Genomic DNA, 13,396 nt, shown 5'->3' on the forward strand with positions numbered 1-13,396 from the left:
GGGAACTCCTGCAATCCTTTGTTATAAAGAAAATGTTTTTGTCTTCAAATGTTTGGAGGAAGGATTAAAGGCAATTTATGGCTCAGACAAAAAGTAATAAAAAGGAGTTGCAATGGAGCATATTCTAAATTGTCGTCATTTTCTGGAATTACTAATAATATCAACTCAGGCATTTTATGTCCAAAAGGAATTACTTTCATTCGTCACGCTTTAATGTAAACTCTAGTACCAATCTTAGAGCTACTATGCTGGATCATTTGCTGCCTTCACTGTTTGAAAACAGGTATTCATTCAGTTATGTGACAGAGGAATTCTGCCATTAGATCTTTTACCACAGGGCTCAAGAAATAGATTTGTAATTCATTTCTTTCAGGAAATAAGCTGGAAGATCTCAATTTTTAAAATCTTTTATTAAGATAAGTCACAGCCTTTTAAGTTTTTTCAGAAATGCTCCACTTTTAATCTCCAAGGGTATTATGATAATAAAAAATAAATTAGGGGCGCCTGGGTGGCGCAGTCGGTTAAGCGTCCGACTTCAGCCAGGTCACGATCTCGCGGTCCGTGAGTTCGAGCCCCGCGTCAGGCTCTGGGCTGATGGCTCAGAGCCTGGAGCCTGTTTCCGATTCTGTGTCTCCCTCTCTCGCTGCCCCTCCCCCGTTCATGCTCTGTCTCTCTCTGTCCCCCAAAAAATAAACGTTGGAAAAAAAATAAATTAACCTGATAGGCTAGTTTTCCTACTTATGGAACCCCTTTTTATTAGTATAATCCCAGCTTAAAAATTTCTTACTATTTGTTTAATTAAAACAATCACATATACTTTTTATAGCATTTTACAGTTTATAAGGAACATTTTAAATAAAATATTTTTGATCTTTGTAACAACTCTGTAGTAATAATAGTAATACTGTTAAATAGTATTAAGCCTTTTTACTATTTGAGGGAATACAAGAGTTGATGGTATAAGGACATTACCCAGTATCAAATAGCAGATCCAGAACTCAATGGAGAACTTACCTCTGAATAACATCCTTTCTTAACTATACCTCTAGTAAATTTGGTGCTGTTTTCCTTGGAGCGTGTTTTTAAAAATAACTCCTAGAAGTGTCAAAATATTATTATTGTGCACTCTATTTTCTGTTTTCAAATAAATGGTTGGTTCTGCTGCTTGATGAAGTATTCACTGCAAAAGACTTTCAGACATGGGTAAGTGTGATGTGGAAATTGAATCTAAAATAATTTTAAATAGGCATATGAATTTTTATATGATATTATTGATTGATTGATTTTAATGCTTCAGATTTATGTAATAGAGCCAATCTCAGTACCCTTAGCTGAAAAGGAGGGATATTTCCTTAATTTATTCTACAAAAGACTCCTTTAGTAGAGGATGAAATGTAGATATAAAAATTTTTATGTGTTTGTATATCATTCCATTTGACCCCCTTTGAATCCAGGGCGAGAACCCGTGAATGAGTTAGCCTCTAGTTCAATGTTTTTGAATCAAATGTCAGATAATGTTCTTGTGTATGTGATATTTTCTCCAATGATTCAAATCCTTAATAAGTTGCTAACTTTCTCACCTACCATAAGGTGAATTCCAGTGATCTATGTAGGACTCTGTTTAAATACATGTGTTTTCTCTCCACCCAGAGTAAAAGAAGCCGAAGAGGTGTGTAGGCAGAAAAAGGGCAAATCACTTTATAAAATAAAACCAAGACATGACTCTGGAATTGTAAGTATTTAACTCTCCCCTTTTTTAACTTGTGATTTTCTTTGGCTTTTAAACATAATTTCCGCAACATATTCAAACTCACATAATGACACTTTAATTATTTTCCTCTTAACTATGAATGGATGATATGCTCTGGCTTGAAGAATCTCCTTTTCTGTATGCTTTTGATCAGGCTCAAAGGCTAAGAGAATCTCAGTATCGACATTCAGAGCTTAAGATTTAAGACAAATCTCCTAAAGGAATGCATCTACCTGCATGTGTGTGTTGGTGAGGTTTGGGGAGCAATTTTTCACTTTCTCCATTACACACGTATCACCAGTACAGGGCCGTATTTGAACCCACAGTAGGCTGTTATAATTGGAATTAGCACCATCGGGATCTAAAACACGAAGGGAAATGCTGAGTACTAGTAGCATTGCCCTTTGCTCAGACCAGGGGGCTCAGACCTGGCTTGTACTCACAAATGGCTCTATAGAGTTGGCTGTGTATCAGCTGTAAACTAACAGCCTGGCCTCAACAAGCTTATTTAGCGTTCCTACTTACCCACTTTCTTTAAAACACCACTTTTATACCCTGGGAGGCAGGGCTTGGTAAAAATGATGAGTTTTCTGGGGTGCCCTGGAGGCTCAGTAGGTTAAGCGTCTGACTTTGGCTCAAGTTATGATCTCACAATTCGTGAGTTCAAGCCCCACATCGGGCTCTCTGCTGTCAGCACAGAGCCCGCTTCAGATCCTCAGTCTCCCTCTCTCTCCCCTCCTCTGCTTACACTCTCAAAAGAAAAAGAAAAAAAAAAGACAAGTTTCCTTTGTGACACACTGTCAGTATTTTTTTTAAATGTTTTGAGGTTTTATCACTTGGTACCACAAGAGTAAGTAAACGATGCTGTTTCAAATGAAAAGTTGTTTTAGGCCTTAAAATAGGAAAACTTTGAATTGGGTTAGTCTAACGTAGTGTAAATGGAAAAGATAACGGGGTGCCTGGGTGGCTCAGTCAGTTGAGCATCCCAACTTTGGTTCAAGTCATGATCTCGGGGTTCATGAGTTCAAGCCTTATGTTGGGCTCTGCTGTTAGTGGGGAGCCCACTTGGGATCCTCTGTCCCTCTCTGTCTGTGCCTCCTTCACTCACACACTCTCTCTCTCTCTTAAAAATAAATAACATTTAAAAAATGGAAAAGATATCAAAATAACCCAAATTGGAATATGATTAAACCCTACTTAGAAAAAGTTAGGAATTACATCTCTACTTAAAATATATTTTCCCTTTAGTTTCTCTAGATCAAAATTAATATTATCTAATGACAAGTATCACCTTATGGTTTAGGTTATTTTCTGCCTTTTTGATTTGAGTATAACCTTAAAGGTGCACTGAATGAGAAGGGAAAATCATTAATCAGCCTAATCATGCTATTGTAAGGATATAAGAGAATGAACACTCAGTTCAATCTTTATGTATTTGTGCATAGGATGGAGAATGAGAAAGGTGAGCTGGTACTTTTTCACACTGGTGAGAAGCTGAATTTTTAAAGCTTTTTTTTTTTTTTTTTTTTTTGGTCTCAAAAATAATTGGTGATTTGGCTGGGGAAAATTCTTACAGATAAAACGGATTTTGCTTATATATTCTTCCTTTCTGGGCTGGTGGAACTTCAACCTTTTCCTAGAGAATTTAATCCAAATGAAAAGATCTTGTTTGGGCTATTATACACTTCGTACGTTTTTGAAAGTTCTTACTTCTAACTGTAACTTTTCTCTGGTGCATTTATTTTCAGAAAGCAAAGATAAGCATGAAAACCTGAGCAATGAAAAGCAAAATGAACATGAGTCACTGCAACCACTTCCACAACATTCAGCTGACCTGAGGGTGGGAAGGAAACTATACCATTTTGTTCATTTTTCCTCTTGACCTCTAGCATAATCTTTGTGTTTTCTAGACAGTTCACCAATTGTTGAATCTTACTGTACATTCATAAAAATGCAAAAGCAGTAGACCAGTGGAGAATTTGACACCTTTTCTTTTTGTAAAGTTTATGGTATAATATTGATAGACCAAAACAGCATGTATAAGAGGCAATATTTGCATTAATGCTGAACATGCTAAATGTTAACTTACAATTTACTTTTGTGAGAATATTCCTTATCCCAGCAAAACACTTTCCTTTCTACTGACCACCAGTACTCCATTTCACTGCATTTAGATTTATGGTAAAATGTTATTTCTAGTGAATTGTTTGTATCAGTTTCATGTCTACATATAAATTTTCTATTTTAAAACTTAAGTACCATTTATATATCATAATCAAGGCTTCCCCAACTCTTGGGTTGCTCTCCATAACTATATATTTGTGAAAGAAGATTATCATTTTTTTACTCAAGTAAAAAATATAGCAAAAGGAAAGCCCTTTCCTATAAGTCATTTAATATAGGCAGAAATCAGAGTATTAAGTTTAATGAGGGTTTTTATCAGCCTGTGTTCTTTGAGACCGTACATAAAACTAATCTTCAGCTAAAGTAAATTAAAGTTGTGCCTCTCTATAATGTTACCATTGGCCTTCACAAAGAAAATATGACTCAATATGTTGAAGGAATTTAAATAAATGATGTTCATAAAATTGCCAAACATGACTAATTGTTGGCAAAAAAAAAAAAAAAGTAAGTTTTCAGGTGGATTGGCATCTGTTAATTCACGTACCTGCCTGAGTGTTTTTACATGATTAGAATCATCTCTATGTGTTACAGCAGGTGATTAAAAGCTATAAAATGAGTATGTAATGATTTGTTACCTGAAGGAGCCTAGGAAAGGATTTTATTTTATTTCAAGGGGGAAGAAGAGTAAATCTCCCACTCTTTGTGAGAGTATTTTAAAGTCAGCTCAAGATACATTGTGATGGCTTTGTCTAATATTAATAGGTGGTTTTTTTTTTCTAATTCTCTTAATGATATTTGTTGGGGCTTATCGATGTTGATAAAGGGGAGAATTTCTTGCTATCAGAAACTAATTATGGAAAGACTTAAAAAAGAAAATGTCCTGAATCACAACTATGTTTGCATTTATGTAAAGTATGGTCTTTTACCTTTTAGTTTATAGTTTAAGTGCAAAGAAACAGTAGTGGATTTGGTTTGTTTTCTAGTCTTCCTGTCTCCTTCAGTCCCTCCAATGTGTATATTACCATTCTTCACTGTAATAATAGGGCATTTAACAAAGATCGCTATGTGCAATACTGTATTTAGTGTTTCTATTTCAATTTTTCTAGGATGTTAATTTATATGAAAATAAAATGAATAATAAAAGCGTTCTGTGCCTATTGTGTGTATATTGCCTAAGGATGCTTCCAAAATACCGTCATCATATTCAACATTGGGAGAAAATAAGTTACACTCTGAAGATATTTTAAAAGTTCTGATTTCAAGTTTAACAATTGTTAGTAGGTAAGTGTTAAAAAAAATTGAATGCTTCTGATACAATCTTAAGGAAAAAGTATTTTCCACTTATGAATTGAAAGATGTTAATATTTGAGAAATCCTTTTTCCAAAAGTTAAAAGTTAGATGCAAAAATTCACTTGATACAGATTAAGTGGTGAAGGACTATTGGAAGATGATAAGGTCAAGGGGAAAATGATGGTGTAGATGGGATGGATATAGATGAGGAAATGGAAGGAATAAAAACTAAGCACTCCGCTAACAGAGAAGCATGAAAAGAGTTTCCTTTTCTTTATGAGTAAGTTTTGCGTTTAGATTGATAATTTTTCAATTTAAACTCTTTTATCACCTGAACATTGACTTATCTACTTTGTGGCAAGGCTTGGTGCTAATAACTGAATGTCTCAAAGATCAAGGAACAATTTTATGAACATCATTTGTTTACATTCCTTAATCAAGTTGGGCGGAAATAAAGCAGCAATTACAGTTCACTACTGTCCAATTTAGAGAGCACAAAAAGCTGGGGTGCCTGGCTCAGTTGGTAGATCATGCGACCCTTGATCTCAGGGTTGTGAGCTCAAGCCCCACATTGGTAGTGGGGTCTACTTTTAGAAAAATATGGGGGGTGCCTGGGTGGCTCAGTTGGTTAAGCGTCCGACTTCAACTCAGGTCACGATCTCGCGGTCCGTAAGTTCGAGCCCCGTGTCGGGCTCTGTGCTGATGGCTCAGAGCCTGGAGCCTGCTTCTGATTCTGTGTCTCCCTCTCTCTCTGCCCCTCCCCCGTTCATGCTGTCTCTCTCTGTCCCAAAAATAAATAAACGTTAAAAAAAATTAAAAAAAAAAAAAAGAAAGAAAAATATGTAAAGAGAGCACAAAAAGTTAAATCTCAAGGGATGGGTGGGTATTAGGCAAGTGAAAGGGGAGAAGAGAATTCTACAAATGGAAAGACAGTGCTCAAAGGCATATGGAAACCATCATTTCTTTTGGTTTGGGATCAAGACAATCTTAAAGTCATCTATGCTCTTGCTACTCACAGTAAGGCAGTGGATTAGTGGCACTATCACCTAAAAGCTTGTTTGAAATGCAGTTTTAAAAGTTTTCCAAGTGGTTGGTGAGGAGGGGATGATGCTGCACTTCTAATAGAGGTAGCAAGCTGAGAAGCAAAAAAAAGCATGGAAAATGGATGCAAAATAGTCTGCCACACCTGTAGAAGAATAAGAAATGGGGTATATGGCAGAGTAAGTGATAAGGACAAACACATAGGATCAGGGGTAGGTCATGAAAGTCTTTAATACAAAGAAACAGTATGAAGTACGTTGTGGAGCCAATAAGTTATTTTGAAGTGGTAACATTAACTGTTTTTGGTTTAATAAAGCCCAGTCTGGTACCAGCGTGGAGGAGAGAGTGGAAAAGTATAAGCTTGGAGGCCAGAACACCTTTAAAGAAACTATTACAATTCAAAGGGAGAGATAGGACTTCGTAGAGATGGAAACTTGGAGCTGAAAAAAGATTTGTTAGGGAGTCAAAATACATATGAGAATTTAAAGTTTTAGATGTGAAAAACAAGAAAGCAGATTGAATTTAAGCTGACAGTCTGATTCTTGAGTGGGTTATTTGGCAAAGTGTGGCTCTGCATCAATAAAGATGGTGGGGAAATGCTTTAGTCAAATTTCTTCATAAATATCAGTGCCTCAGAGAAACCTCTGATAAGCCTTTCAAGAAAAGCAACTTTATCTCCAAGTCTTTATCCTTAAATCCACTTCTATATAGTTATTAGTACACAGCCTGTTGCTCTCTCAAGTTTAAATCCAGAAGGACAGGGACACCTGGGTAGCTCATTCAGTTAAGCGTCCGACTCTTGATTTCAGCTCAGTCATGATCTCACAGTTGTGAGACTGAACCCTACTTCAGGCTCTGTGCTTGGCATGGAGCCTGCCTGGGATTCTCTGTCTCTTTCCCTCTCTCTCTTCCCCTGTCCCCAACTCACATGCTCCCCCTCTCTAAAAATTCTGAAAACTACAAAGTTTTAAGAAAAAATAAGCAATTTAAGTCCTGAAGGACAGAGACTGTTTTCCCTCAGGACTAAATCTATAACATTAAAAGCAATATGTGACACTCAATAAAGATGTATTGATTTCATGAAGAAATAAATGAGAGGCAGAAAAGGAAAAAGTTAAGGGCTGAAAGGGAATGGAGAATCCACAACATGTGCTAGACATGCAGTTGGGATTTCTGGTAGATGGAAGATATTGAGGAACTTGAGAGATGTAATTCTGGAGATTTTGAGGTAAAAGCCATCTACATTGAAGTGATAGTTGAAATCAGATGGATTGTTGACATTACCTGGGGAAATCTGGAACAGAGGTTAAAAAAAATCACATAGGGTTGAGACTAGTGTTTAAAAGAGAAACAATAGGTCACAGATGGAACCTCGAGAAGATTAATCGGGGAATTAAAAATGGAGAACCAGGAAGAAGTAGTTGTGTAGAAGTCAAAGTAAACAGCATCTCAAAAAGAAACCCTCTCTCCACTGACACCATCCTTTTGCCCTTCAAACATGCTACTATTGTAAATAACAAATGTAATAAAATATATATATAATGAATTGACTTGTTCAATATTCTGTTTAAGCTATTTTAGGGAAGCAGTGTAGAAAAGAGATTTAAAACATGAGCTCTGGAGTTCTATTATGGGTATGACTAAGTAAGCTTCTAAGAGACAACCCTCCCCAGATAGTAACTGTAAACTCCGAACAAAATATAAAAGCAGCCACTTGGAGGCCCTGGATAATGAACAAAGGAGGCAGGTTCTGGGGGCACAGTGGGGGTGGAACTTACAAGAATGGCCCAGGGCCTGAGGGCAGGAATGGTACTGCATCCAGCAGCTAAAAACTCCTAAACCAGCAGTCTTTTTGGCTAGATGATACCATCTTTAAAGTCCCCAGGAGGAGGAGAAACCCTGTCAACCAGAATTCTATATCCCATGAGAATATACTTCAGACTGAAAGTGTATATACTTCAAGACTGAAAGGTACTTGCATTTATAAGAAAGCTATTCATATTTGTTACTAGTAGACCTATACTACAAGAACACTAAAGAAAGTTCAAGTTGAAGAGAAATGATACCCAAAGAAAATGTGTATTTTGAAGAAGTAACAGCAAGCACTGGAAATGGTAAATACCTAGGAAAATATAAAAGACCAGTTCTTGGGACATCTGGGTGGCCCAGTCAGTTGAGTGTCCAACTTTGGTTGATTCTGTTTCTCTCTCAAAAATAAAACATTAAAAAAATTTAAAAAACTACTTCTTTTGCTTTTAACGTATTTTAAGCACTGATGGTTTATTTTATTATTTTTTAATAGAGAGCATGTGCACGTGAGTGAAGGAGGAACAGAGAGAGGGAGAAAAATAATCTTAAGCAGGCTACACACTCAGTGCTGAGCCCAACACAGGGCTTGATCCCAAAGACACCAAGATCATGACCTGAGCCAAAATCAAGAGTCAGACGCTCAACTGACTGAGCCACCCAGGTGCTCCAACACTGACAGTTTGAAGCAAAAAAAATTAACATTTCTTTGAAGAGTTCATAATGCATGTAAATGTAATGCATAAGGCAATTTCAAAGGATGGCACAGGAAGAGAGAATAAATTGCAAGATTTCTATATTTTACATGAAGTAGTACAATATTAATTCCAAATAGACTGGAAAGTTAAGGATGTATACCCTCAAAATTCATAGTATAACCTTTTACTAAAGGCCACTAAAAAGTAAGGGAACAAGTATATCTAAGGAGTCAATAGACACATTAAAATGGAACTCAAAATCTATTTGAGTACTTGAAGACATGAAAGTTTGGAGACAACAGAATTAAAAAGGATAGAGGATAACCAGCAAGATGACAGCCTTAAACACAACCTTATCAATTACCTTACATGTTAATGGCCTGAACACTGTAAAAGGCACAGATTATCACACTGTACTTTTTTTGAGAGGCAAGATTATGCTGCCTACAAAATACGAATTAGAAAGATACAAATAGATATAAATCATAAATATAGGTAGGTATTGATACCAGCGTTAGAATGAATGAAGTAAATATTGACAGACTTAAGGAAGAAACAAACAATTCCATAATAATGGTTGGAGGTTTTCACATTCTTTTCCTACTAACTGATAAAACTAGAGAACCAATCAGTAAGGGAAGGGGAGAGTGGGCTGTAAAGAGGGAAGGAAGAAGAAAGGGAAGTTAGGGAGTGCAGGTTGAGTGAGAGAGAAATCTTTACAGGGTAACGGGAGCTAATCATGCCCCATTTATGGAGGGAAACCAAATCAGGCTTACCACCAGAGATGTGGGACTAGAATGGAGGTTACCCACCAGTGAGACTCAATCAAAAATAACTCCAGTGGATGCTACACAATATGGCAAATAAAGCAGCCGGTGTGTCATAGCGGGAGAAAGTCCTGCAGAGCAAACAGGGCCAGCGAACTTGTTGGCCCATGCCTATTCCTGCAATGTCTCCAGTATCACTGCTCCCCAGGAACCAAGTGCTCCTCAATAAAAATTTAATTCTAACTGGGGATTGATGGAAATGACAGAAAATGACTAGATATAGAGAGCTAAGGGGAGAAAAAGCATGAATACTTCCTCAAGATAAGTATGCAAAACACACTTCCCAAAGCACTAGAGGAAAATGTCAGTAAGAAAGAATAAATCAACGCAATAAAAATGAATTAAAAAATGCAAACAATAGAGCAAAATGTACATGAGTTAATAAATAACCTTAAAATTTTAAAATGTATAATCATCGAAATAAAAGCATACATACAAACATAATTCTAGATGGACACAAAGAGATCATTAGTGATTTGGAAGATAGTGCAAAGGAATTCACTGAAATCATATCACACAGAGATAAAACATTTTTAGGGGCGCCTGGGTGGCTCAGTCGGTTAAGCGTCCGACTTCAGCTCAGGTCACGATCTCACGGTCCGTGAGTTCGAGCCCCGCGTCGGGCTCTGGGCTGATGGCTCGAAGCCTGGAGCCTGCTTCCGACTCTGTGTCTCCCTCTCTCTGCCCCTCCCCTGTTCATGCTCTGTCTCTCTCTGTCTCAAAAATAAATAAACGTTAAAAAAAATTAAAAAAAAAAAACATTTTTAAATATGTGAGAGAAGTTAGATACAAGATACACTGAGAAGCCAATCTGAGAGACATCCTATAAGGAGAAACTAACAGAGATGGTAGAGAAACCAGATAATGGTGAAAGGAATGGCTGAGGATATGGAGAGCTAAAGAAAGACACAAATTCTCTGCTTGAAAATGCATAACAAATTCTAGGCAGGATAAATACTGATAAAGTTACACCTAGGAAAGTCAAAGTGAATCTCCAGCTACATAAAGACAAAATTTCAAGACTCCCAGAGAGAAAGTATACAATGGAATGATAATTATACTGAAAGCAGATTTGTCTTCAGCAGCAATATATATTGACAAAGGTAAATAGTTCCTTTGATTTGTGTAATGAAAACAATGAATCAAGACCATTATACCCAGTTTAAGTATCATATTCACATGGAAGAGGGGATAGATATTTTCAGACACATGAAAACTAAGACTTTACTACTCAAAAACCTGGCTGAAAGATCTGCTAAAGGGTATACTTCAGCAAGGAAAAAAAGATGAAGACAAAATGAAGTCAGGATACAAGAAATCACAGAAATTAGTGAAATAAATAAACTCTAGATTGTAAACAGTAATAACTATAATGAGTGTGTTTATAAAGGGGACTAGAATTTTGAGTAATAAGATGAATAAGAGAAATTAAGGAAATAATTCAAGCATGTGAAGGGTCTTGCCTAGTCTATTCATTCATTTAATTCAGAAAATGTTTATAAAGTGGACAATACATGCCAGAAACTATTGTTGGTTTTGGGAGTAAAGGACCAACAGTAAAATGTCCTATGCTCATGGAACTTACATTCTAGTAGGGGAAACCAAAAAATCACGAAAAATAATGTCAGGTGCTATGATAATTTAAGTAGGGTGATCAATAATTTGTTCTTAGAACCAGAATACCTTTGAAGGTGCCAGCAGTACTCTTATGCCAGGGAAACCTCTATAAATTAACACCATTCCATACAAACTCTGGCCATTCTGTGTGTATGCGTTATCTAAGCTTTAAGTGCTATGATGAAAAAGAAAAGCATAAGATAGTGACATTGGATATGTTTAGACATTGTTACAAAAATATGAAATTAACTCTAAGTGAAAATTTTAGGATTTTCTATAAAATAATAGAAATAACTGAAAGCAAAGAGGGAATTACAACTATCTATTCAACAAAAGGTCAGAAAAGCAAGAAAAAGCAAAGTAAAACAGAATATTGTAAGAGACTGATTGGATGCTAGGTGGGAGGACTAGGGAAGAAAAGGAATTATCAGGACCAGGGTGCTCTGGAATCCTGTGCACCCTTCCATGTGTTACACCCATCAGTCATGATCATTTTCACTTCTCAGCCAATCAATGAACTCAGACCTTGCAAGGCTGTATTTTTAAATTTTTGTTTCCCATGAAATGCATCTTCAATTATGTAATCAAAAGCAATAGAAAGAGGTTTAAGTTTTAAAATGGTGTGATAAAGGGAATATTTACCCTTTCTCTTCTCAGAAATCATCACAAAGTAATAAAGAGCAAAAGCACAAACTTCATCTTTGATTAAAATTAGAGGTATTGCAAACCCAAACCACAAATTATATGGAAGATCTTCCAAACGTGTGGGTATGGAAAGAAGCAGAGAAAGGATGCTCACAGAGGCAGATTACAGAAAAGGCCAGGAAAGATTTCTCTAAGATGAGGTCACATCTTTAGGTGCTATCTCAGAATCCTGTGTTTGCTATAATGTACTTTGGCCCACCAATTGGTATTAGAAGCTTCCTGTATGTGGTTTATTATTTTTTTTTAAGCAGGGAGGAAGCCTAAATGAACAATGGGACAGACAAGTCAGATTTGCAGGAAGATGTCTATCAATACAATAAGAGTGAGAAAATTACTATGAATTGGAGTAATAAGTTTAAGAATTAGTCATGCTCTCTACATTACTTTGTAATGAAATATTTGCTAGCTTGAAACAACCCAGTCTGCTCCCAAACACGCCTCCCACCAATAGCTGGTGAGCCTCACCTACCCCTCCTAAAAATTATTTTTAAAAAAGAGAATACTATAGAACACATTTATGAATAGTACTTCAAAAATGCCAAGAAAATATTAGCCAACATAAGGACCATGAAAAAGTTGGGATGCCAGGAAGATCATGTTTATAGCTTTACATGGTATATATGTGTATTTTAAAATAATATTTTTATGTGATGAAAAATTATGTGAGTTCCTCCAACTGCTAAAAAAATCACTCATGCAATTCAACATAATTCTTTATGAAAAAAGTCAGAATGATGTAAGTATGTCCTTAAAAGATCAAATACCTCAAGGCAAAGTCAGCTTTGACCATAATTTAAGCATTAGAAATGTTCTCATTAAGAATCAGCAGCAAGACCAGATGTGTACTTTCACCATTTATCACTCTTCTGATGAAAAAAAAATTTTTAATTAAAGGATAAAATTGAAAGAGAGGAGGTAACATAATTTTTATTTGCTGTTTATTAGCTTATTTACTCAGAAAACAAAATAATCAGCCAAAAATTTATTAGAAACAATAACAGAATGTGGTAAATTGACTAAGTAAAATTTAATATACAGAAATCAAGAACTTTCACGTGTATTGGAGATATAACTGGGAAAATTTCTCACTTAAAATAGCAAACAAAATAGGTGAATAGCATGGAATGAATTTAACGAATAAAGTATCAGATCTATATGAAAACATCTTGAGAGACAACATGAAATAGAAAGGCATATAATCAGCAATGTCAGTATTCCCTAAATGAATCTTTAAATTTAATGCAATCCAAATAAAAATGTCAACAGAATATTTGGGGGGAGGTGATAAGGACTGAAGAAGTTGACTTTAAAATTCATGGGGCGCCTGGGTGACTCGGTTAAACGTCCAACTTCCACTCAGGTCATAATCTTCCGGTTCGTGGGTTCGAACCCTGCATCAGGCTTTGTGCTGACAGCTGGGAGCCTGGAGCCTACTTCAGATTCTGTGTCTCCCTCTTTCTCCACCTCTCCCCTGGTCACACTCTGTCTTTCCTCTCTCTCAAAAATAAACATTAAAATAATTTTTAAAATTCATATA

General features: G+C 36.1%; 1 protein-coding gene across 1 annotated transcript in view; it reads left to right on the forward strand.

Annotated features, from left to right (window-relative positions):
* The window catches only part of FMN2 (formin 2), a 391,822-nt gene extending 386,801 nt beyond the window's left edge, over positions 1–5,021 (forward strand). Inside the window, exons 17-18 of the mRNA XM_045453074.1 lie at positions 1,651–1,732; positions 3,499–5,021. Of these exons, the coding sequence (XP_045309030.1) occupies positions 1,651–1,732; positions 3,499–3,525 (109 nt within the window). The 3' untranslated portion in view covers positions 3,526–5,021. The remainder of the gene's footprint in view (positions 1–1,650; positions 1,733–3,498) is intronic.
* The last annotated feature ends 8,375 nt before the right edge of the window (positions 5,022–13,396 follow it).

This window comes from Leopardus geoffroyi, chromosome C3 (genome assembly GCF_018350155.1).
Source record: "Leopardus geoffroyi isolate Oge1 chromosome C3, O.geoffroyi_Oge1_pat1.0, whole genome shotgun sequence".
In the NCBI taxonomy this organism is placed as follows: Eukaryota; Metazoa; Chordata; class Mammalia; order Carnivora; family Felidae; genus Leopardus; species Leopardus geoffroyi.